This window comes from Cherax quadricarinatus, chromosome 79 (genome assembly GCF_038502225.1).
Source record: "Cherax quadricarinatus isolate ZL_2023a chromosome 79, ASM3850222v1, whole genome shotgun sequence".
Taxonomy (NCBI): domain Eukaryota; kingdom Metazoa; phylum Arthropoda; class Malacostraca; order Decapoda; family Parastacidae; genus Cherax; species Cherax quadricarinatus.
The window spans coordinates 5,287,553-5,314,902 of record NC_091370.1 but is presented as its reverse complement, the minus strand read 5'-3'; the positions used below and the strand labels follow the sequence as shown (position 1 = coordinate 5,314,902).

At 42.3% G+C, this 27,350-nt stretch overlaps 1 protein-coding gene across 1 annotated transcript in view; it reads left to right on the top strand.

Annotated features, from left to right (window-relative positions):
- The window catches only part of Sec63 (translocation protein Sec63), an 87,770-nt gene extending 74,670 nt beyond the window's left edge, over positions 1-13,100 (top strand). Inside the window, exons 13-14 of the mRNA XM_070101844.1 lie at positions 8,026-8,223; positions 10,559-13,100. Coding sequence (XP_069957945.1) covers positions 8,026-8,223; positions 10,559-10,855 — 495 coding nt within the window. The 3' untranslated portion in view covers positions 10,856-13,100. The remainder of the gene's footprint in view (positions 1-8,025; positions 8,224-10,558) is intronic.
- The last annotated feature ends 14,250 nt before the right edge of the window (positions 13,101-27,350 follow it).

Sequence of the window (27,350 nt, the reverse complement as noted above, 5' to 3'; positions counted from 1 at the left end):
TCTGTCCCCTCCCACACTTCTCCAGTCCCCTACACTCTTTCGTCTCCCCCTACTTTGGTACAGTCCATTACTGTCCCAATCTTTACTCACTCTCCTCCTTCTACCTCCAATATTGTCTCCACATCTTTGAATTCAGAAACACTTGAAGCCATTTCAGAATATATTGCAGAGACTAAACCTTCAATGGACACTGATCCACCTCCTTTTCCTTCTCTTCCCTCTCCTCCATCTCCACAACTCCACTCTTCGCAATGCTCCGTTCCTTCGCTACTTGAACACCTTCCAATGCCACCACACGTTGACTTTTCTAACCCCTCTAGTCCGTAGGTGCCCTTCCCTACGGATTCCTGGTATTTTCTTCATTGCCAATCATGGCCTATTTACAGTGGAATATCCTCGGCCTCAGGGGTAATCGGGGTGAGCTTCAGCTGTTGCTTTCCAGGTTTTCCCCTGTTGGTGCTTGCTTACAAGAACCAAAATTACACTCAGCTGTTTTCCAACCTCTCTCAGGCTATAATTTATTGTATTCTTCGGATCCTTTCTCAGATGGGACCTTTAATGAAAGTGCTCTTCTTCTACGCAATGATATTCCGTACTGTCAACTATTTGTCCATACCTCGTTGCATTACACTGCAGCCCGTATCCACTTGAATAAGTGGTATACAATATGTTCTTTATATCTCTCTCCTTCTCGAGCATTTTCTATCCCAGATTTTGCTTTTCTAGTTTCATCCTTACCACCGCCACTTCTGTTACTTGGTGATTTCAACGCCCACCATTTCCTCTGGGGAAGGGGGGTCTCATTGTGACTCACGTGGCATCCAGTTGGAGGCTTTTCTCGCCTCTCGCCCCCTCCATGTTTTAAATACGGGTATTCCCACCCATTTTGATCCTCATACTCGTACTCTCTCTTGCATCGATCTATCAGTCTGCTCTTCCTCCACTGCACTAGACTTCACCTGGTCTGTTCTACTGGACTTGCATGACAGCGATCATTTTCCTATTATTCTTACTTCACCTTCCTATTCACCACCTTTCCGTAGCCCTCGCTGGCAATTTGATCGGGCAAATTGGGACCTTTACTCGAAACTCACTGCTTTTAGTGAGGTTCCTTCTTCATCCTCCATTGATGAGCTCCTACACCTCTTCTCGACGTCAGTTTATGACGCAGCTTCTCATTCTATACCCCAAACCTCAGGCAGGCATTCTCAGAAGTGCGTGCCTTGGTGGTCTCCTGCTTGTGCTCGTGCAGTACGTTTGAAACGCGCTGCATGGGGCAGGTACCAGTACAGTAGAACCGATGAGAGACTTCTTGATTTTAAGCAGAAGCGTGTGATCGCTCGCCGTGTCATCCGTGATGCTAAACGTACTTGCTGGCGAGACTGTTTCCACCATCACCTCTGCTTCCTCTATGAGTGCAGTCTGGAAAAAAGTGAGGAAATTGAGTGGTAAATACTCTCCTGACCCGGCTTCTGTTCTACGGGTCGCTGGTGTTGATGTAGCAAAGCCTCTTGACGTTGCCATTGAAATTGGCACTCATCTGGTCCGTATTTCCCGGGGGCTCCATCTATGCCCCTCGTTTCTTTCCTCAAAGTCTGCCATAGAGTTGGACTTTTCTTCTCTCAGAGAAGAACAGTATAATGTACCTTTTACACTTCAGGAACTGGAGGCAACGCTCTCGGCTTGCCGATCATCGGCAGCTGGGCCTGATGACATTCATATTCGTATGTTACAACATTTACATCGGTCAGCCCTTGTAGTCCTCTTACACCTCTTCAACCTTATTTGGGCACAAGGAGTTCTTCCCCAGTTGTGGAAATCTGCCATTGTTCTCCCTTTCCGCAAGCCGGGTACTACAGGACATGATGCCTCCCACTATCGTCCCATCGCTCTTACTAGTGCAGTTTGCAAAGTGATGGAACGTCTGGTAAATCGACGTTTAATGTGGTATTTAGAGACACACAACAGTCTCTCCGCTAGTCAATATGGCTTTCGTAAGGGCCGTTCTACCATAGACCCCTTACTACGCTTGGATACGTATGTTCGTAATGCCTTTGCGAATAATCACTCAGTTATTGCCATATTTTTTGACCTTGAGAAGGCATATGACACAACTTGGAGGTATAATATTTTGGCCCAGGCCCACTCCTTAGGCCTCCGAGGCAATCTCCCATCCTTCCTTAAGACCTCTTTAACTGACAGACATTTCCGTGTTCGAGTCAATAATGTGCTTTCCCCGGACTTCATACAAGCTGAAGGAGTCCCTCAGGGATGTGTTCTGAGCACAACGCTTTTTCTCCTTGCTATAAATGATTTGGCCTCTGTTCTTCCACCCAATATTTGGTCATCACTCTATGTTGATGACTTCGCTATTGCTTGTGCAGGTGCTGACTGTCATCTTATTGCGGTTTCTCTCCAGCATGCGGTCGACCGTGTTTCCACTTGGGCCACCACGCATGGGTTTAAATTTTCCAGTACCAAAACTCACCAGATTACTTTCACTAGACGCTCTGTCCTCTCCGATCATCCTTTGTATCTCTATGGCTCCCGTATCCCCGAACGTGATAGTCAGGTTTCTAGGCCTTCTCTTTGACCGTCGGTTATCCTGGAAACCTCACATTACCTCTCTGAAGGGAACTTGTCACAGCCAGCTAAACCTTAAAACCCTTGCTCATCTTTCCTGGGGAGCTGATCGTCGAACTCTGCTTCACCTACATTCAGCCCTCGTTTTATCGAAACTCGATTATGGTGACCAGATTTATTCAGCTGCCTCTCCTGCTACTCTCTCTAGCCTTAACCCCATACATCACCACGGATTACGTTTATGCCTTGGTGCTTTTCGCTCTTCCCCTGTTGAGAGCCTCTATACAGAAGCGAATGTTCCATCCTTGTCTGATCGCCGTGATGCCCATTTCCTTCGCTACTATGTACGCTCTCCACAATCCTTCCATTTATAGAATGGTCACTGATATTAGTAGACATTATTTGTTCGCCGCCCCTGTTTGCTCCGTCCCTTTTCTCTTCGCCTACATTCGCTCTTGTCTTCCCTTCAGTTACCACCTTTATATGTTCATGTAGCATCTCACTTTTCCCTACCCCCCTGGGAAGTTCCAGCTGTTCGGGTCTGTTCTTTCTCACTCCCTTGCTCGAAAGCCCAACTGCCTACGGTGGCTTCCCGCTCTCTTTTTCTTGATCACTTCCATTCTCATGCCATTTCTGTGTACACAGATGGCTCTAAGTCTTCAGACGGCGTCAGATTCGCAGCAGTGTTTCCGGACAGCGTCGTGCGGGGGCATTTACTATCTTCGGCTAGCATTTTTACTGCTGAATTGTATGCCATTCTTGCAGCACTTATTCGTATCGCATCTATGCCTGTGTCATCATTCGTGGTAGTCTCAGACTCCCTTAGTGCTCTACAGGCTATACGAAAATTTGATACATCTCACCCCCTAGTTCTCCGTATCCAACTTTGGCTACGCCGTATCTCTACCAAATATAAAGATATTGTTTTTTTGTTGGGTCCCTGGTCATGTTGACGTACAGGGCAATGAACAGGCAGACACTGCTGCGCGGTCAGCAATACATGACCTACCAATTTCCTATAGAGGTGTTCCATTTCTGGACTATTTTGCTGCAATAGCTACCCACCTTCATACCCGTTGGCAACAACGTTGGTCAACTCTGCTCGGTAACAAACTTCATTCTATTAAACCGAGCATTGGTTACTGGCCGTCTTCTTGTCATCAATGCCGAGGTTGGGAGACCACTCTCTCCCGCCTTCGCATTGGCCACACTCGTCTTACCCATGGGTATCTCGTGGAGAGGCACCCTGTTCCTCTCTGTGAGCAGTGTCAAGTTCCAGTATTGATTAGCCACATTCTGTTAGACTGCCCTCTCTATCAACGAGCACGCAGAATTTACTTCCGTCGTCGTCTCCACTCTACTACTCTCTCTTTACCTTCCCTTCTTGCTGATGGACCCTCCTTTAATCCTGACTCTCTCATTGACTTCTTGACAATGACTGATTTACTCCACAAACTCTGATGATGATACCTTTCGCACTCCCCCCAGCCCTTTCTAGCTCAGTCTCTTGCTGCCCTTTACCCTTTCACCATCCACTGCCCCACTGTTCTCCGTAACCTATTACTCATCCATCTCCCTTTTACCACCTGATACCCTCGCTTCCTTCCTGCCCTGCAGCGCTGTATAGCCCTTGTGGCTTAGCGCTTCTTTTTGATTATAATAATAATAATTTCACAAGTGTGCTGATATTATTTATACCATTTCTACACTTATGCAGTAGTCTGCATAACAGTAAATGTTCTATTTTTTGTGAGAATAAAAATTCAGAGTGGAAAGCAAAAGAAATATAACAGAGGTCTGGGGATATGACTAATGAACAGAGGAAATGTTATTTTAGTGCCAGGAATGTCTCTTGTTTATTCTGGACCCTAATTGGAAATTGGCATCTTTTGAAATTTGTGTGAAATTGGCAAAATTGCCAAATTCTGACCACTTTATTGGATAGTTGAAATTGGTAAATGGGTAGTTTCTTGTACTCATTCGATAGAAAAAATGGAGTTCTAGCAAAATAGGTATGATTTTTGTTGACTGGTACATCGCAATTGGCCGAAACTAGGGCTCAAAGTGGGCGAAATCGCTGATGCGTAAACATCGTCGAGACCGCTAACTTTGCGAGAGCATAATTCCGTAAGTTTTCCATCAAATTTCATACTTTTGGTGTCATTATGATCGGGAAAAGATTGTCTATCATTTCATAAGATTATTTTTTTTCTTCAGAAAATTTCCGACCCTGAGAACAAGTTTAGGAGAGGGCCTGGCAACCCTGAAAGGGTTAACCATGGCACAATAAAGAATTGCTAGTAATGCTGGAGGTGAAATTATGATAGTCCCTGCCCAATTTCTATGGAAGAAATCCACAGTGTCTGCATTATACACAAACTTCCCTCAAGCCTTACTTAAGACTATTTAATAATTAAGCTTTATATTTAGGTTTTGGGTACATATGCAATTTTTGTTTACAGTGGCCTTGGTGGCATATGTTATGGGCATATAAAAAGTACATAGTGTAAATTTAACATTGGATAACCCAAGTATAGTCAAACATTGTGCATACGTTTGAGTGTCCAAACCTTGCTATGTCCACATGGGCCTAGTAAGGCAACATGAGCACTCTTCACATATTTTAAGATAAAAAAAAAATCTAGAATGTAAATTGGCAAAAGCTTTATCAGGGTTGACAAAATTAAGAATTAAAAACCCTGTTTAGGGTTTTTGAAGTGTCATGGAAAATAACCTCATTTGTTTCATAATCTGAACACTCCATCCATTGTGTTTTCATATTTAGCTATGTTTTTCTGCAATGTAACCCTTGTGAAACCTTTACCTTGGATTTCCATGTCTTTCTATTCCCAGATCTAGGCCATGGGCCTAGATATGGTTTAAGTAAATTTGAAAATGTGAATACAATGGAACCTCTACTTACGAGTGCATCCACGTGCGAGTTTTTCCAGATACAAGCAGTCGCTCAGTTGATTTTTTGCTTCCAGACGTGAGCGAAATTTCCAGATGCGAGCGGGTCTCGAGGGAGGTTCCTTGCTCTTGATCTAGGGAATTGGATCTGTTGTTTGTTGGACTATCTTATTGAAACTTGGGCAATGTATAATGGAAAGATGCTTCTTAATGTACACCAAAAATGAAAGAAATCAGACCATAAATAACGAAGTTCACTTCTCAGCCATTAGCCTCCCCTTAGTGGTATATTTTCATATGGTTTTTATGGTTGTATTCTCGGTTTTTGGTCTCATTTGATAGAATGGAAGATATACTACAGAAATATATATGATTTTGATTGGTTTCATGGCAAAAAGTACCTTGAAATTGAGCTCATAATAGCAGAAATGTTCGAATCTTTGGCAAGGTTCAAGAGTAAACAAATGTCACCATCCAATACCTGTCCAATTAGCACTGCCCCTCAACCTTCACAAATTGGAAAGCTCTTCAACATGTTAGCAAAAGTGGGAGCAGACATCATGAGGTAGCAGTGGCAGACCTTGTACCTTGAAAACAACCTTGTTGTACCCTGTACTATAAGTGAGTTTCTGAACGCCACCATGAGATGGCAGTATGTATCAAAACAATGCTCAGTCCACTCTACTCGTGGTGGAGGTAATTCTCATGTTTTCCTGAAGTTTTGTGCAGATATTTCTCGTTTCTAACCATGGGGCCTAAGAAAACAAGTGCAAAGGACAGTGCTGAGAAGAAAAAGAGGACAATTTCCATGGAATTAAAGCAGGAAATCCAAGATAAACAAACTAGGTGGAGGATTAAGGATTTGGACAGGCAGTACCAACGTACCACTTTGATATGTACAATACTAAAGCAGGAGGAGTCAGTGACAGAGTGTAGCAGTAAGAGTAGCAATTATAAGTCACTCTGACTTTTTTGGGTTATCCTAAGTTCTCTACACATGTAATCAGGATCAGGAATGGCCGCTGTGGTGGCCCTACAAACCCCAACAATAATAATGTCAGCTGTCACCACCACTAGCCACATACGTAATGACATGTATTTTATTCATTCTAGTGTATATATCATGTTTCTATGTTACTAATACCCCTCAAGGGAGGTTCCTTGATGCTGGTGAAGGGCTCTTGATCTAGGGAATTGGATCTGTACTCCAGTTCCCTGCATTGAGCCTGAATGCCTTCCATCCCATCCCCCCACAGGCGCTGTATGATCCTACGGGTTTAGCACTCCCCCATGATTATAATAATAATATGTTAATATTGTTTATTATGTCATATTAGATGAATTGTGATAAATAAGCCATAGAGTTGATATTAGGGAAATATTGCAGTATTTTTTCGTGCCTGGAATTCCACTGGAACGCATTAACTATTTCAATTACAGTAATTTAAATCAGGAAAATTGACCCCGCAAATGAGCAAATCCAGATGCAAGCAAGGTCATGGAATGGATTAAACTCATAAGTAGAAGTTCCATTGTACTGTACTATTATGTACTTGTAAGCCAGTGTTGCCAATGAGTGATCATTTTATGCTGTTTTCAAAAAGTTTTATTTTTTCTATTTCCATGCTAAGTGTATCAAAAAATTTAGATTTTTTTTTTTTATACAGTTCAAGAGTATTTTTCTACATAGAATTTAAAAAATCTGATGATAATTTAAGATTTTATGGTGCGTTGAAGTTGCTAAAAATAAAAACTTGTCAGCAACTGCAGCATAAATATTTTTGCAGTTTATTGAAAGCAAACTTAAGATTTTTTATTTTTTTCAGTGCCACTGCACTATGTACACTAGTATTTTTTGTGATACTAGATGTCTTAGTGCTAGCAACATAGGGAGATGAATTGCTCATCATAGCTTCACTTAGAATATACAGTGTAAGTTACTAGATTTTTTTTTTTTTTTTGACTTGGTCTTCTAACTCTGTGTACAAGGGAATCTTATGATGTTACAATTGTTTCAAGGTGTAATATAATTCGAAACATGGAAATAAGTCACATTGACTTTCTTGGGTTATCCTGCATGACTTCTCATTGTATGCTATTTGGCTGAATAACACTGTTAAAAATCATGAAATTGTAATAAATTGGGCATCTTCCTACCAGTTCTGCACTATGTGCTGGAAGTGGCAAAACAGGTCCTGGTTGTATTATTTACATGTGCTTCTGTGGTCTAGATTTGTTCTCATGTATGAGGTGGTAGTTGACCCAAATATTTGCTGATCTTTAAAATGGCAGTGCACAGCCAGTTTAAAGTTAAAGCCTAAAAAAATTATACACACTTGTACGTCGAACAAATACCGGTCCTGGCATACTAGTATGTCATGTACAGTTTAAGGGTTAGGGGATAACTCAAGGAATTGGTGCCATGCTAGTCGTGGATCAAACTAGATTACTTCCTCTTCCCCAGGCTCTATATAATGCTTATCATTTTAGTGGTTCCCATGACTGCAATAATAATTAAATATTTTTTACCAGCATGCAAATAGCGTTGATGATGATGCAGAATGGGAAAGGTTCCAGAAGGGTTTGACCAAGAGGGAAAAGGCACTTGAAGGCAAATCTAGGATGTCGCACACGGTTCACTGTCCGTACTTCCCAGACGATAAGCAAGAGTACTGGTGGACGTATGTTTGTGACCGCAAGAAGCACATGCTCATCACTGCCCCTTATCAGGTGAGAACTGGAAAATAAGTATGTAGTCCTAATACTGAGATAGGTTGCAGTTTTCAAACTGTAGTATCGGCACACCTCTGGCAAGACAGTGATGGAGTGAGTGATGATGCAAGTGTTTCCTCATTTTTTGGGTCACCTACTTTGGTGGGAGATAGCTGATGGGTTAAAGAAAAAAAAAATCTGATTAACATTTATTTTTTCTCCTGCCATTTCCATTCAAGTATGATGACTCAAAGACGGAAATGCATTCACCATCACTCATTCAGTAGGTGTTGCCAAAAGCATGCAGACATTACAATTTAAATGACCCTCTGAACCTCTGAACTGTAGTCTTTTAGGCTATTATGTGTGTGTTACAAACGTTTCATTCTTCTGTTGGTCACTAGTGTATATTCCTCTAGTAGCCCTGAGGTCATTTGTTTTAGTATGTGGGTAAATCTCCCCTTGAACTCATTGGTGGATAGAAAAATAGTGAACCGAAGGTAATTAATATTATTGTATGCATATTAATCGTAATTCTTCCATTCCATCTTCAACTTTGCATGAATGATTCATGAATCACCCTTGTGATACTCTATCCCAATCCTCTTGATCTACAAACAAGACAATCTCTATGTTAAATGCCATGCCAGATACGTCTTGACCACCACCTAATTATAATCATGGGAAGCCTCCACAGTGAGTTACATTACCCCTACATGAGGTATATGGCCCACAGATCCTGACAAAAATTTTTGCTTTAGACGACAAGAGCTTCAAACAAGCTAGACGAATACTGTGTGTGCTAAAAAATCCTGAGAGCAGCAGGCCCAGAGGTCATTTTTCATACTCTGCATGATGAAGTACATATAATGCAGGTTAATAATGCTACCCAGATGGATACTCGGACAAAACTACAAACTGCATAACACACCTGTAACTACTTAAATGCACCCACCTTAATATATGCTGTGGAATGGTCATCCTTCTTCAAGCAGTAGTACATCAATGAGCATTTGCTGAAAGTATAGACAGTTTCTTCCAAGAACTCTAACTGCATCTACCAATATTCAAAGTTGGTACTTTTATCTATTAGAGCAAGAAGACAGATGTACCCAGTGTTACCAAGTTAACACTTGAGAGCTGTGAGCTCTTCACTACTGTGCATTTAGCAGGTACAGAACTCTTAAATGGTGCAAGAGCTCTTACCCCCCCCCCCCCCCCCCCCCAACAATGCTGTAATGCATGCAGATGAACCCTGGAAATTAGCTACTTGTTTGACTTGCTGGAGCTCATCCTTCCTATTCCCACTCCTCAAGGATAATAAATTCTGCCTCCTGAAGGAGAAAGAATGCATATCTTACAGCCAGGTCATAGAACATCATCTTAGAAGTGGTCTTCTACCTAGAATATTGTATGTTCACATGGCTTCCAGACTTCCATCTGATATAGGCACTTTTCCATCACTTCTTGTATGTGATAAATTTGAAAATGTTTTCTTTGGAATTCCTACTTTGGCTTCAGATTCCACACAGTCTACACAATCCATTCTCTCTCTTCTCAGGTGACAGAAGAAGCGACTCATTCAGGGCTATCCATTTCTGTTCCTGAACCTCCTCCAGTACTCCAAGATTCCACTAGTTTACTCTCTTCCATCTCTCAGTTCATGTATTTTGTACACTTCTACCTTTCCAGGAGTTTCTTCAGTCCCTTCTTCCTTTCTTCCTAATGAATGTTCAGGGTCCTCTACAGACCTCTGTGATCAGTGTGTTGAAAATGAAGGTTCCTTAGTCTTCTATTACAACCAATAATAGCTGACTGTTCTACTCTAAGAGTACCATCTTTTACACCTACTACATTGCTGTTTCCTTTCCCTTCAGATGAGGAAACAATTTAAGCCATTTATGTACCCATTGCTTTGTAAATTCTTATTCCTCCACAGAATGATCATTGCTCTTGTAATCTTAAACATGGTGAACTGCCATCTATCATACTCTCGCATGCTCAGGCTCCAAACACTCAAATTATCAGTCACATCCTCCCCAGGGATGACCCCAACCCATTCTTCCATCCTCTTCCTCAGATATATACAATCTCTTGAGCCTATCTTGCTTCATCCTTTCTTCTTTCTAAACAGTTAGCTTATCTCACCAAGAAACTTGGACAATGAATGGGGCATACCTCTATCATTGGATACAGCATACACCCTTTGTCACATTACCTCAAGAATTAAATATACTGTATTTACACATCATTGATCTGATGTTGCAAGTTTTTTTTTTCATAATGGCTTTTTCTAAATGTCCCTTAAACTGAAAAAGGTTCTGTATTTACTTAATGTTCTTGTTCTTTACAGATAACAAATCTTGTGGATCATGAAGAAGTTCAGCTCAAGTTCACTGCACCCCAAAAACCTGGTATTTATACATACCAGGTTTGCCTGCGATCAGATTCATATTTAGGGTTGGATCAGAGTCAAGACATCAAACTTGATGTGAAAGAGGCCAGAGAGATCCCCACAGAGCACCCACAGTGGCAAGAATGTTCCAGTGATGAGGAAGATGACGATGAGAATGATGTGGGTAAAGATGACGGGGAGGACTCTGAATATACAACTGATGAAGAAGTTACTGATGACAGTGACGAAGAATGATGTGTGAACTAGGTGTATAGATCTGTTCTCTGTTGGAAGCTCAAGGCCAAGTAATTTAATATCATTTTTCTTTATTTCATTCTTAGTCGTTATAGATCATGTTAGTGTTTTGTGTTTGCTAAACTACTGCAATAGCCTCAACCTGTGAAACTGAAATATGGAGAGTATTGAAAAATGTGTGTTCAGGTTTACTCAGTACACCAATAATGTAATATATTGTGGTTGAGAATGAGTCAAAGGAATTAATATTCGAGAATTCCTGTGAGAGCTTTCAGAATGGCTTATCTTCTCATAGAAGATTGAAAGCCAATGCTTATATCACTAGTTCTATTTTTGAACAGTTCTTGGTATATTACGTAGAAAGATGCAGCATTTTCACATAGTTCAAGTTTTGACTAGATACGTGTGGAACAAAGACTTTTTTTTTTTTTTTGTAGTGCGAGTGAAAAATATTGCCGAGGTCTGCCTCCACAACAGTGCATCTACTTTCAATGATGGTGGGTTTATTGGTCCATTACTTGTAGTTCAGAGGTAGAATTTTCATTGATATTATTTCTTATAATAAGATGATTCATCGTAATACTGGATCTAGGATAGATATGAACTTAAATTTGTGATATATTTGTAAAATGTTTAATACAATTATAAGACTACATGGTGATGGCTTCATGAAACAAGACTGAAGATGCATTTCACACCAAAGTTAATTTTTTTCTGAAATACAAACACAGATCAGAACTTTTATTGAGACTGTTTTGTCTGTACAACAGGTGAAACTCCTCAATAAATGTTTTTCTCTGCATTTGACTATTTCAATCATTCTGTCAGTTGTTGCCATCTTTCTCCAAGTTATTTTTGCCACTGTTTATATATTTTTTAGCATTGCACATTGCAGTCATTCCATAACAAGGCACTTTGGGATGGGGTAACACTTGGTGATTTATAGTATTTATCTTTTTAACTTTGAGATTGTTATAGGTTTAATATACAGTATATTTTGTTCATTCCTGAGGCATCATAGTTGATAGGTCATTTGCAGCACAGAAGCATTGAGAGTAGTAATGGGGATGGCATACTCAAGGTAATCATTATATATCATTACATCAATGTTTATACAGGAGGGCTGCACATATACAGTATCTTTTCGGTGTTCCACATTTTCGTTGGCTTTCAATTGAGCCAATGTTCCACTTGCCTGTGACTGTTGTCAGCAGTTGGAATGCAAGGAAAAATTGATTAGTTTGAAGCTAACAAAAACGTGGAACACCGAAAAGGTGCTGTACATGCGGGGCTGTTCTATGATACTGAGTTGATGTATTAGATATGTTTAACACCTGGGTATTTTGATTTTGAATTGAATTGAGAGGCGTTGTTGGTTGACTGTCTTCAAAATAATGATACCCAGGTGCTGCAGATTTCTAAATTCATCACCTCATTATGAATGTCATCTGTCGTTGTTGAGAAAGTTTAGCACAATTACCTAGAGTTGAATACTGAAAGGTTTTGTCAACAATTTGTAAAGGAATATTTTCAGCTATGAGTGAAGTAGTGTACATGAGAGTTCCTTTACTATGTGCACAATAAAAGTTTACAGAATTTAGGTTTTTGTATTTTACAGTTCAGTATGATTGTATGTTTTTTTTCTCACTTTAATGCGTCTGGAAAGGCCCAGTGATATAGTTACAAGATTCTTGATATTGCCATTTCATATTTTCACTTCAGATTCGTATCTTTGCTGTCTATACGATAATCAAAATGAGGTTACTTAATGAAAGATCTTTAATAATAATAATTTAATTTAAGATAGTGGTAAAAGAATATTAATATATATATATATATTATTGGTGGTACTGTAATTCTTACATTCTTAATTTATGCTATTGAGCTTGTGAACTGAAATATCTGTGGTATAATACACTTAGCCGGATAAAATTAAAAGTTTTGCTATTGTGCTAGTAACATTTTTTAAAGTATTGAAATACAAGAAAAAGTTGCTATAATTCTTTTGACACAATTCCTTTGAAACTTTGATGGGAAAGAGGTTGGTGGACGTGTGGTCAAGTGCTTGCCTGGTTAGAGTAGCATTCCTGTGTGCTGCCAGACAACATCATTCATATCTTCTGAAGGCTTTCTTCATTTATTTATTCAATTAAAAAAAATCTCATTGCTTTATTGCAGATTTGATATATATTTTTTTATTTTATACATTTTCTTGGAATTTGAAATAAATAAATGACAAATTATGGATGCGTTGGTCCATTAGTCCTGGGTTAATATTTACATGTGTAGGCATAGCTTAATTGCATTAATTCATCTTTTATAAACTAATACTGCAAAAAACATACTTGCTTAAGTTTTTGGCAAGTTTTTGAGATAAGCGACCTCAAAATTAATACTATTCCATACAAGTGTGAGTACACCTGTGTGCTGCTACACTATTCTAGTCACAGAATGGGAACACCTTTTGAACAGTTATGTATAATAGCTGGTGTGGAAATGTGCACTAAGTTGCTACATTAATAACAAAACAAGACACAATACTGTGACAATACACAGATAACCCACACATAGAAGAGAGGAGCTTACCACAATGTTTTGGGCCGACTTGGACCATTTACAAAGTCACACTAATGAGAAGTAGAGCAGGAAGGAAGTGGTAGTAGTAGTAGGGAAGTAAGAAGAGTCAATCAAATACTAAGGGGAGCACTGCAAGGGAGCTAGGTGCCCACAGAGGGTAAGAGCAAGAACACGGGGAAATAATGAAGGAACAAAAACACAAGGCAGAAGACAACCCCGAGGAGAAAAAGAAAAAGGTAGGAATCAGGTTAGGTCACGGGTGTTCTGAAGTTTGGAGCATTTTACAATGTAGTGGGAAAGGAAGGCATCTACAGAGACGAAGCCAGGACTAAAATTCAACCAGACAGCGACTGTTGAAGTTGGGAGGAGGAAAGACAGTTTTAGCAGAAAACCAGTCAATAGGATGGCTGTGATCTCTGGCATGACAGAAAAGAGAATTGTTAGTGTCAGCAAGCCTAACACTACTTTTGTGCTCCCCAAATCTGTCAAAGAGATGGGCAGTTTCTTCAAAGTATTGAAGACAGGAGGAACAAGAAATTGAGTAGACACCAGGAGCATCAGGAGAGGTATGAATGAGATTAGTGCGAAGAGTGTTAATCTGGCGGAAAGTAAGCTTGATGTTTAACCCGTAAACGGTCCAAACGTATATATACGTTTTGTGTGTCCTACATTTAACATTGCCACGATAAGACTGAGTCGCCTAGACATGTGAGAATGGGTGTGAGCACTCACTGTGCACTGTATTAAAATAATTGAGGATGCCTGGGTACCATATGCTCTTTTTTCCTATTAAAAAACGTTTTTTTTTTCTCAAAAAAGTTGGGGCAGTACGGTAGTGAACGTATATATACTTTTGGACCATTTACGGGTTAAGGAACGGAGAGAGTTGTTGAGATTAGAAAGGCCAGAAATGTAGGGAAGGCAGAGGACAGAAAAGTTCCCAGGAGTAGAGAGTTTGGGAGAAAAGAAATTACGTTTAGCACGTGAGAAGGCAGAGTATGAAATGGGAAGGGTAGCCAAGACGGGAAAATGAATTATGAAGAGTGGAAATTTCTGCTTGAAGGAACTGAGGATCGCAAATGCGGAGAGCATGGAGAAAGAGGGAGATAAGAACACTTTTTCTTGACAGAGGAAGCATGATAAAAGTAGTGAATGTACTTGCCACTGTGTATAGGTTTGCAGTAAATGGAAAAGGCAAAGCCTGTATCTGAGCGGTGGACATGGACATCAAGGAATTAGATTCCCATTCAGCTTTAAACTTAATGGAAGGGGCAAGATTATTAAGAGCATCAAGAAAAGGTTGGAAGAGACTAAAGTCATGAGGCCACAGAGCAAAGATGTCATCTACATAGCGAAGCCAGAGTGAAGGGCGCACATCGATGGTAGGAAGAACAGTCTCAAAGTATTCCATGTAAAGATTAGCAAGGACAGGAGAAAGAGGAAAGCCCATAGCGACACTGAAGGTTTGAGAATAATATTTCCCTTGGAAGGAAAAAGAATTAGTCCACACAGAGGCAGATAAGATCAAGAAGACATCAGTAGGTATAAGGAGATGAAGAAACCCTTCATTGGCCTTCTAAGAAAATCAAGTTAGTGTGACTTTGTAAATGGTCCAAGTCAGATAAAAATGTCGTCGTAAGCTCCTCTCTTCTATGTGCGGGTTATCTGTGCATTGCTACATTATTCTACATAAGAAAGATTTATATTGTGGGTACAAGCAGTGTATGGCTAAGGTACTCCATACGAGTCATGTAGGAACAAAAGTGAGCCGTTTCCCTGCCATGTTCCATCGCAGGATGAATTGTATTTGAAACAAAACCTATGAGCCTAAGATGGGAAGCAGCAGGTAGGAGACTAGACTCAGATGGGACACACCAGGAAGAATTAAGAGATGAGAGTCAAGTAGAGAAGTTTGCACTGTGCACCAGCCACAATATTATGTCCCTAGTGGTAATTAGTGTTGTAAGGTGTACCGTACACATTTTTTTGCCACTATTCATATATTTAAGTGTATGTTATTAACTAGTGAATGTTAGTTCTCATGAAGTATGGAGTAGCATATGTTGACTCTTGATTTATTTTCACCTACAGGAAGGCCCTGCTTATACAGAGCCTTCCAGGCTACTGCTGTAAAGCAAAAAATCACTGTAAAGTGAAACACAGCCTTTTTTTTCGCTTTTTAACCCGTAAACGGTCCAAACGTATATATACGTTTTTACCGCTAGTGCCCCAAACGTATATATACGTTTTATGTCATACATTTAACATTTCCATGATAAGCCTGAGTCACATAGACATGAGAGAATGGGTGTGAGCACTCGCTGTGCGCCATATTAAAATTGGGGATGCCTGGGTACCATATGCTCTTTTTTTCCTATTAAAAAACAACAATGTTTTTTTTTTCTCAAAAAAGTTGGAGAAGTACGGTAGTGAACATATATATACGTTTGGACCGTTTACGGGTTAAGTGCATATTAAAGCCTGATAACAAGTTTACACTATCACACATGAAGTGAGCAATAGAGCTAGGCCTAAAAACTGCAGATATGGTACACACACTACTTACCTTTAAAATATTTTCATCCTTAGCTTATAGTGAATGATGAATATATTTATTTTAGGAAGTCTGAATAAATGAAGAGTGGGTATACAGAGGAACCTCGGCTTACGAGTTTAATCTGTTCCGTGACCTTGCTCGTATCCTGATCTGCTCGTATGCCGAGTCACTTTTCCTCATTTAAATTAATCAGTTCCAGCGGAATTCCTGCTCTGGAGGCAGGACAAAATACACTTCAGTTTAATGCTAATATCAACTCTATGGATTATCTATCACAATTCATCTAATATGACATAATAAACAATATACTCTAGAATGAATAAAATATGTCATTACGTATGTGACTATGTAGTGGTGGCAGCGGCGGAGGAGAGCTTGTTTGGAGAGAGGACAAAATACTACCTCAATATGATGCTAATATCAACTCAACGGCTTATCTATCAAAACTGATCTAATGTGACATACTAAACACTATAAATAACATAGAAATCTGATATATACTCTAGAATAAAATATGTCATGTGACAAGTGGAGGCGGCCATTCCTGCTCCCGCATTGTTGTGGTATTCAATGCTATTTATTGACTGCCTTTTGAAGCTCACCTATATTATACGTATTATTTTTTTTTCAACAGGTCGGCTGTCTCCCACCGAGGCATGGTGACCCAAAAAGAAAGAAAATACTTCCATCATTTAACACTTTCACCTTGCTCATACATAATCACTGTCTTTGCAGAGGCGCTCAGATATGACAGTTTAGAAGCCCCTACAAAGTGTCAATATCCCAGACCCCTCCTTTAAAGTGAAGGCATTGTACTTCCAATTTCCAGGATTCAAGTCTGGTGTGAAGGCTTACTCAGCCCTGTAATAACTTCAGACAGTATTACCAAGGCTGGCTCCTCCTCAGCAAAATTAATGAATAGAAAAAGAAATAATAACAGACAAACATAAACACTTTATTATATAGAAAATATAAAATATGAAACACTTAAATATGAAATATTAATCCTACATTAAAGAAAATATAAATGATAACTGAATTCAACGCTAATATATATAGGGGTGTCTGGTGTTGGTGACACTGTGCTGTTGAAATCGTAGCTGTTGCTGATGATGGCGGGGGGGGGGGGGGGGTCGCAGGTGTTGGTTACGACCCACTGGCTAGTTCTTCACAGTATAGCCTTGAGTATATCCCAATGACAGGAAAGCAGGTTCGTTACCGCTGCAATGATGAGGGGTTACATCCTGCAATTTCATACAGGTGCACAGGTAATTAAATCCAAAAAGGGGAAGTCTCAGGATGTTAGTCCATCTCCACCAGTTCTTCTCGTTGATTGACAGGTGACCCTCTCTGTCATCCAAGCTGAAAAGATACAGGTTACCCACTGCTTAAATAATCACTCTCCATGATAAGTACAATACCTAAAAGATGTGGTGATTATTACAACAGTCAACATAGAGCAAGGCTGAAAAGACTAAGTTTATTATTGGTCAAAAGTGAAGCTTTCAACCCATAAATCCACTAGAATACAAGGCAGGCATGTCCTCTTCAAGGGGGGCTCCTTGGCGTGGTGAAGAGGCTCTTGGTCTGAGGAATTAGCCCTGTCGGTCTTCTTCCTCAGACCGAACCTAATTACCCCCCATTCTCCCCTCCCCTATCCCATCCTCCCCATCCTCCCCTTTTTCCATTCCTCCTCCTCCTCCTCACCCCTCCCTTTTGCCCTTCCTCTTTTTAGCCTTCGTGATTTCTCCCACAGGCGCGCTAGTTCCTAGGTAGGGGAAAGGACACCGGGGTCGATCCCATTCCGTTGAGGTTTCTTGGCGGTGGCGTAGTTTGCCGTGGAATCTGGATTGCTTAGGGATGTCCCGATCCCTCTCCGGTATCCCGGAGTAGCTTTGGGTGTCTTTTGGGCGACGGGTGTATCTCTGGAAGCCACCTTTCGGATTCCGGGGGTGGTGGCTGAAGGAGGTATGCTTTGTGGCGGATATCCGGCCGCCCTCTCTTTTGTCCACCGAGGTAGCTCGGCAGATGTGAGGTTGCTATCCCGGATTGCTGGTTTACTGGCATGAAGGGTAGGGTATGGCACGGGTTCCATGCTGCATCTGCGCTACTAGCGGTGTCGAGTCCTCTTGGGCGCGGAGGGAGATTTCCGGCCCTTTCATTCCTCCTGGGAACTATTCCTCCCCGCTCCCCCCTTTTTTTATTCTTTTTTTTGTTTTTATTTTCTTTTCTTCTTTCTTTTTTTTTTCTTAAAAACAAAAAGCAAAGGAGTAACCTAACCATGGCAGCCCTAGTCCATGAAACCACTACCCCCGGGCCCCTCCTTGATACCGCACCCCATTCTGACCCTGCCTTGTGTTTAGACCACTCTTCGGACACTCCTGATGCCCCTGTACCTCTTGCTGGTGCTGTTTCCTCACCCGCTTCAGGTACCGGGGCTTCGACTGACTCCTTCGATTTGTCTGAACTCCGCTCTCCTTTGACTATGCTTCCGGCTTCTCCCTCTACGGTACGGCAATTTTCGAATCGCCCACCCATTTCATGCCGGACCAACTCCGGTCCTACTCCTAAACGCCAACGTCAATCTCCTGATGATGCTCCGTCGTTACCTTCCCATTCTACTCGGAAACGACCGACACGTCAAGCACTCCCTCTCCACGCTCAGTTTCGGACCACACAATGGACTAAATTCTTTACTTTAAGACCAACTTCTTCTTCTGCCTACCTTTCTGACCATAGTATTGCCAAAGCGCTCCTGCGTCATGTTGGCAGAGATATTTCATTTCACGCTCTCAAGAGCGGTACGCGCATCGTCACTGTCCAGAATGCTACCCAAGCTCATGATCTTTCTCTCCTTTCGAATATCGATACTACTCCTATCACTATTGAAAAACATCTTTCTCTCAATTCTTGTAGTGGTACTGTCATTCTGCCCCATACCATAGTCCAACAGAATTTCCAGTCATGTGGCAATGATATTTTTGAACAGCTGGAACTCCAGGATCTCCCAATCCTCAAAGTAGACACTTATGTCCTTCCTGCCCGGGGGCGGAGACGTTACCCTTGCAATGTGGCTCGTTTAACTTTTGACAGCCGAGAACTCCCGTCCTCTGTATATGTCGCGGGACATCGGTTACAAGTTCGAAAGGTGATACCTACACCGCAACAATGTAGAAATTGCTGGCGTTTTGGTCACCCAGCGAAATATTGCAGATCTATGGCCGAATGCCCAGTCTGTGGTGCCGACAACCATTCTAATACATCTTGCAGTCAACCTCCATCTTGCCTTAATTGTAATGAAGCTCACCCTTCGTACTCCCGCCGTTGCCAGGTCTACTTAAATGAACGTGAAATCCGTTGCCTCAAAGAGGCAGAAGGTCTCCCTTATGCTATGGCAGTTACTCATCTCCGCCTCCAAGGGAGACTACCCCGTGTTTCTTATTCTCGTGTTTCCAAACATCCCCCCACTTCTGGGGTCCCATCTTCTGCAGCCTCCTCTGTTGTTACCCCTCCCATAGCCATTACGGCATCTAATCCTTTTGCTGTCCTTGGCTCTGACGTCCCGACTACAACTCAGTCTGTTCTCACATCTTCGCGTCCTTCCTCACAAGCCCCAGTATCGACAAGACCTCGTACGACACCTAATACCAATCGCCCCTCTACTCAGAAGTCCAAAAAATCCACATTGCTCAAATCTTCTTTGCCCCTTCCTTCCCTTCTTCCACCTCCACACGTTACCTTTCCAGTCTCTGTGCCTAGTTCTTCCCCTCTCTCTGGCTCTATTACAAGTGTGGAGATTCACCCTCCTCCTCGTACTATGCCTTCCACCCCCGTCCCCTCCCAAGTTTCTCCCTCTTCTGTCACCTCCCAGGTTTCTACCTCTTCTGTCCCCCCCCACACTTCATCTCCAGTCCCTTACACTTTTCCCTCCCCCTCTACTTTGGTACAGTCCATTACTGTCCCAATCTTTACTCACCCTCCTCCTCCTATCTCCAATATGGTTTCCCATACATCTTTGAATTCAGAAACACTTGAAGCCATTTCAGAATATATTGCAGAGACTAAACCTTCAATGGACACTGATTCACTTCCTGTTCCTTCTCTTCCCTCTCCTCCATCTTCACAACCCCATTCTTCGCAACGCTCCGTTCCTTCGCTACTTGAACATCTTCCAATGCCACCACACGTTGACTTTTCTAACCCCTCTAGTCCGTAGGTGCCTTTACCTACAGATTCCTGATATTTTCTTCATCGCCAATCATGGCCTATTTACAGTGGAATATCCGCGGCCTCAGGGGTAATCGGGGTGAGCTTCAGATGTTGCTTTCCAGGTTTTCCCCTGTTGGTGCTTGCTTACAAGAACCAAAATTACACTCGGCTGTTTTCCAACCTATCTCAGGCTATAATTTATTGTATTCTTCGGATCCTTTCTCAGATGGGACCTTTAATGAAAGTGCCCTTCTTCTACGCAATGATATTCCGTACTGTCAACTATTTGTCCATACCTCGCTGCATTACACTGCAGCCCGTATCCACTTGAATAAGTGGTTTACAATATGTTCTTTATATCTCTCTCCTTCTCGAGCATTTTCTATCCCAGACTTTGCCTTTCTTGTTTCATCCTTACCACCACCACTTCTGTTACTTGGTGATTTTAATGCCCACCATTTCCTCTGGGGGGGGTCTCATTGTGACTCACGTGGCATTCAGTTGGAGGCTTTTCTTGCCTCTCACCCCCTCCATGTTTTAAATACGGGTACTCCCACCCATTTTGATCCTCGTACTCATACTCTCTCTTGCATCGATCTATCAGTCTGCTCTTCCTCCACTGCACTAGACTTCACCTGGTCTGTTCTACCAGACTTACATGACAGCGATCATTTTCCGATCATTCTTACTTCTCCTTCCTATTCACCACCTTCCCGTAGCCCTCGCTGGCAATTTGATCGGGCAAATTGGGATCTTTACTCACACCTCACTGCTTTTAGTGAGGTTCCTTCTTCATCCTCCATTGATGAGCTCCTACACATCTTCTCGACATCAGTTTATACCGCAGCTTCTCATTCTATACCCCAAACCTCAGGCAGGCATTCTCAGAAGTGCGTGCCTTGGTGGTCTCCTGCTTGTGCTCGTGCAGTACGTTTGAAACGTGCTGCATGGGGCAGGTACCGGTACAATAGAACCGCTGAGAGACTTGTTGATTTTAAGCAGAAGCGTGCGATCGCTCGCCGTGTCATCCGTGAAGCTAAACGCACTTGTTGGCGAGACTATGTTTCCACCATCACCTCTGCTTCTTCTATGAGTGCAGTCTGGAAAAAAGTGAGGAAATTGAGTGGTAAATACTCTCCTGACCCGGCTCCTGTTCTACGGGTCACTGGTGTTGATATAGCAAACCCTCTCGACGTTGCCATTGAACTTGGCACACATCTGGTCCGTATTTCCCGAGGGCTCCATCTATGCCCCTTGTTTCTTTCCTCAAAGTCTGCCAGAGAGTTAGTACCCTTGGACTTTTCTTCTCTCGGAGAAGAACAGTATAATGTGCCTTTTACACTTCAAGAACTGGAGGCAACGCTCTCAGCTTGCCGATCATCGGCAGCTGGGCCTGATGACATTCATATTCGTATGTTACAACATTTACATCGGTCAGCCCTTGTAGTCCTCTTACACCTCTTCAATCTTATTTGGGCACAAGGAGTTCTTCCCCAGCTGTGGAAATCTGCCATTGTTCTCCCTTTCCGCAAACCGGGTACTACAGGACATGATGCCTCCCACTATCGCCCCATCGCTCTTACAAGTGCAGTTTGCAAAGTGATGGAACGCCTCGTAAATCGACGTTTAATGTGGTATTTAGAGACTCACAACAGTCTCTCCGCTAGTCAATATGGCTTTCGTAAGGGTCGTTCTACCATAGACCCCTTACTACGCTTGGATACGTATGTTCGTAATGCCTTTGCGAATAATCACTCAGTTATTGCCATATTTTTTGACCTTGAGAAGGCATATGACACAACTTGGAGGTATAATATTTTGGCCCAGGCCCATTCCTTAGGCCTCCGAGGCAATCTACCATCCTTCCTTAAGAACTTTTTAACTGACAGACATTTCCGTGTTCGAGTCAATAATGTTCTTTCCCCGGACTTCGTCCAAGCTGAAGGTGTCCCTCAGGGATGTGTTCTAAGCACAACACTTTTTCTCCTTGCTATAAATGATTTGGCCTCTGTTCTTCCACCCAATATTTGGTCATCACTCTATGTTGATGACTTCGCTATTGCTTGTGCAGGCGCTGACTGTCACCTTATTGCAGTTTCTCTCCAGCATGCGGTCGACCGTGTTTCCACTTGGGCCACCACACATGGGTTTAAATTTTCAAGTACCAAAACTCACCAAATTACTTTCACTAGACGCTCTGTTATCTCCGATCATCCTTTGTATCTCTATGGCTCCCGTATCCCCGAACGTGATACAGTCAGGTTTCTAGGCCTTCTCTTTGACCGTCGGTTAACCTGGAAACCTCACATTACCTCTCTGAAGGCAACTTGTCACAGCCGGCTAAACCTTCTTAAAACCCTTGCTCATCTTTCCTGGGGAGCTGATCGTCGAACTCTGCTTCGCCTACATTCAGCCCTCGTTTTATCGAAACTCGATTATGGTGACCAGATTTATTCCGCGGCCTCTCCTGCTACTCTCTCTAGCCTTAACTCTATCCATCACCAAGGCTTACGTTTGTGCCTTGGTGCTTTTCGCTCTTCCCCTGTTGAGAGCCTCTATACAGAAGCAAATGTTCCATCCTTGTCTGATCGCCGTGATGCCCATTGCCTTCGTTACTATGTACGCTCTCACGATCTACACAATCCTTCCATTTATAGAATGGTCACCGATATTAGTAGACATTCTTTATTCGTTCGCCGCCCCTGTTTGCTCCGTCCCTTTTCTCTTCGCCTACTTTCACTCTTGTCTTCCCTTCAGTTACCACCTTTATATGTTCATGTAGCATCTCACTTTTCCCTACCCCCCTGGGAAGTTCCAGCTGTTCGGGTCTGTTCTTTCTCACTCCCTTGCTCGAAAGCTCAACTGCCTACGGTGGCTTCCCGCTCTCTTTTTCTTGATCACTTCCACTCTCATTCTCATGCCACCGCTGTGTACACAGATGGCTCTAAGTCTTCAGACGGCGTCGGATTCGCAGCAGTGTTTCCGGACAGCGTCGTACGAGGGCATTTACTATCTTCAGCTAGCATTTTTACTGCTGAACTGTATGCCATTCTTGCAGCACTTATTCGTATCGCATCTATGCCTGTGTCATCATTTGTAGTAGTCTCAGACTCCCTTAGTGCTCTACAGGCTATTCGAAAATTTGATACATCTCATCCCCTAGTTCTCCGTATCCAACTTTGGCTACGCCGTATCTCTACCAAACATAAAGATATTGTTTTTTGTTGGGTCCCTGGTCATGTCGCCGTACAGGGCAATGAACAGGCAGACACTGCTGCGCGGTCAGCAGTATATGACCTACCAATTTCCTATCGAGGTGTTCCATTTCTGGACTATTTTGCTGCAATAGCTACCCACCTTCGCACCCGTTGGCAACAACGTTGGTCAACTCTGCTCGGTAACAAACTTCATTCTATTAAACCGAGCATAGGTTACTGGCCGTCTTCTTGTCATCAGTGCCGAGGTTGGGAGACCACTCTCTCCCGCCTTCGCATTGGCCACACTCGTCTTACTCATGGGTATCTCATGGAGAGGCACCCTGTTCCTCTCTGTGAGCAGTGTCAAGTTCCAGTATCGATTAGCCACATTCTGTTAGACTGCCCTCTCTATCAACGAGCACGCAGAATTTACCTCCAACGTCGTCTTCGTTCTCCTACTCTCTCTTTACCTTCCCTTCTTGCTGATGGACCCTCCTTTAATCCTGACTCTCTCATTGACTTCTTGACAACGACTGATTTACTCCACAAACTCTGATGATACTTTTCGCACTCCCCTCAGCCCTTTCTGGTTCAGTCTCTTGCTGCCCTTTACCCTTTCACCATCCACTGCCCCGCTGTTATCCGTAACCTGTTGCTCATCCATCTCCCTTTTGCCACCTGATGCCCTCGCTTCCTTCCTGCCCTGCAGCGCTGTATAGTCCTTGTGGCTTAGCGCTTCTTTTTGATTATAATAATAATAATAAAGGCAGGCATGTACTTACAGTAGTGCTGTGAGTCTAGTGATTACTGTTTGGACCAGAGCCCCACATGTCACCTTTCGGGGGGGGGGGGGGAGGGATAGCGGGAGCTAGACTGACCCTACCTTAACAAGCAGCCGGCAGTCAAACTATCACTTTCGGGGTGGGGGGAAAAAGGCGGGAATAGCGGGAGCTTGACTTACCCTACCTTAACAAGTAGCCGGCAATGAAACTATTGTTACTATATACTCCCTCGCTACTCCTATCTATTGAACTTTTCCCTCACACTCCCCCTTACCAAGACTTACAGTCAAGGAGTATAAGAAGAATAGGCGAGGAAAAAGTTCTAACATGTGGAAGTCGCGTAAGGCAACAATCTTCTACTGACTGTCACGACTTAACCAGTCAGAGAAATAATTGGATGAACCATTGATATACACAATATGGAGCTTAAAAGCCTGGAGTGCCAGTGTCCACCTCAAGAGGCGACTGTTGGTTCCCTTAAAAGTTTCTAGGTATATCAAAGGTTTGTGGTCTGTTTCTAAAATGAATTCTTTTCCCAGCAAATAAAATTTAAGTTTGGAGATACCCCACACAAGGGCTAAACATTCCTTTTCTATTGTGGAGTATCTTGTTTCTGCGGGAAGGAGTTTCCGGCTTAGGAAGCATACAGGGGAGTACCATCGTAGTATTGTAGTAACACCGCACCTAAGCCAGTATTGGAGGCATCAGTTCTTAAGCAAAATGTTTTATTAATATCTGGAATCTTAAGTATAGGGTCTTTCGAAAAGATACTTTTAATCACATTAAACTTTTCCCGAGCTACGTCGGAAAGTTCAAGAGGTTCCTTCACAGACTTTTTAAGGAAGTCTGATAAGATCAGTAAGGTTCGGGATAAACCGTGCATAAAAATTTACAGAACCAAGAAAGCTACGCATGAGCTTCTTGGTTTTGGGGAATTTAAATTCTAATAAAGCTTTGATCTTACTGGGGAGAGGCTGCAGAGAGTTATTAGAAAGTATCAGTCCAAGATATCTAATCTTGTTATACCCTAGGAAGCATTTCTTCGGCTTGGCAGTGAGGCCATGTGAGCGTAACCTACGCAAAACTGATGTTAATGTTTGGATATGTTCGCCCCACGTGGATGTCATTACGTATATGTTATAGATTGAGACACTTATGCAGCAAATGGGAATCTTTATTCAGGAAACGTTTCGCCACACAGTGGCTTCATCAGTCCAATACAAAGAGGAAGGCGTAAGGAGAGGAGGAGTATGAGGTAATCAGTCCCTCAGCCTGGAGTCGATGTGTTCAGTCCATCAATCTTGTAGAATGTACAGCATAGGGCCGTAGACGTGGCTTATATACTGTAGTGAGGTGAGGTGAAGCAGGCGGAGGCGGGGTCATAGTGATACCATCCACTAGTCGAAGTAGGTCTTCGTCCAAAGGTTGAACAAGTGTTGAAGAATTCTTTGTAACAAGATCCCATGATGCTGCAGTGTCTGACAGTTGTGATGAATGGTTTGAAAAACCGACAAGTTGAAGATTGAGACACTTATGCAGCAAATGGGAATCTTTATTCAGGAAACGTTTCGCCACACATTGGCTTCATCAGTCCAATACAAAGAGGAAGGCGTTCAACCTTGTTCAACCTTTGGACGAAGACCTACTTCGACTAGTGGATGGTATCACTATGACCCCGCCTCCGCCTGCTTCACCTCACCTCACTACAGTATATAAGCCACGTCTACGGCCCTATGCTGTACATTCTACAAGATTGATGGACTGAACACATCGACTCCAGGCTGAGGGACTGATTACCTCATACTCCTCCTCTCCTTACGCCTTCCTCTTTGTATTGGACTGATGAAGCCACTGTGTGGCGAAACGTTTCCTGAATAAAGATTCCCATTTGCTGCATAAGTGTCTCAGTCTTCAACTTGTCGGTTTTTCAAACCATTCATCACACGTATATGTTATCAAAATAAACTGAAACATTTGGCATATTACCCAAGACCTTTCTCATCAGTCTCACGTAGGCAGCACAGGCAGTTACCAAACTGAAGGGCATAGTTCTATATTGCATCAGTCCTTGGTGTGTAGGAAAAGCGGTGTGCTGCTTAGAAGAAGGATCTAACATTACTTGATGATATGCCTGTGCAATATCAATCTCTGAAAAGAAGGAAGCGTCATAAAATTTGTGTAGATCGCTATCTATTAAGGGCATAGGCTCAGCATCCCTCCGAGTTATAGCATTAAGGCCTCTGAAGTCAACAGCAAGTCTATATGAATTATCCTCCTTCTTAACCATGACTACTGGTGAACAATATGAAGATACTGAAGGTTCAATGAAATTTAGTTTTAATAATTTGTCTACCTCTTGGTCAAATGCATCCCTAAGGTGAACTGGAACTGGGTATAATTTTCGTTTGATAGGATTGTCTGTCACTAAGTCAATCTTATGGACTACCGTGGAGGTAACACCTGGAATATCAGTGAAGACATCTGAAAAGTTACTCACACATTGAAGTAGTTCATGTCTCTTATGGTCATCCAAAGATTCATTAATATTAATGTTGGTTGCGCCCGAGTGGCCAAGAGTCACCAAGTCATGTAGTTCTTCATCATAGTCTAAGTTAGAGGTGTCAATTACGCACACACTTTACATTCTTCAGTTGTCTTATCAAAGTTATTAAGGCAGTTAACCGAATTTCTTCAGTAATATTTCTTAAGGATGTTGATATGATAAAGCTTAGGTTTCCCCTTGACTTCTATGAGGTAATCAACTTTCCCACAAATTTTTAATACTTTATATGGACCTTTCCATGCTACTAATAATTTATTTGACTTGATCGGCAAAAGTACAAGAACTTCATCCCCTACTTTAAAACTTCTCCTCTGACTTTTGGAATCAAAATATGTTTTGTACTGGTCCATTGACAAACTTAAGTTTTTCAAATCTATGTCAGGGGTCTCCTCAAATTTGGATCTAAGGTCAAGGAGAAACTGGAAAGAAGACTGAACCTCAGCATTTACCTCCTCATTAGTCCATAAGTCATGAAGGATGGACAATGGGCCTCTGGCCTGTCTACCATAGAGAAGTTCAAAAGGTGAAAACCCCAAAGAGTCACTGGGAACTTCCCTCATGGCAAACATAGCACAGGGTAGGTAACGATGCCACTCCTTAGGTTTAAGGG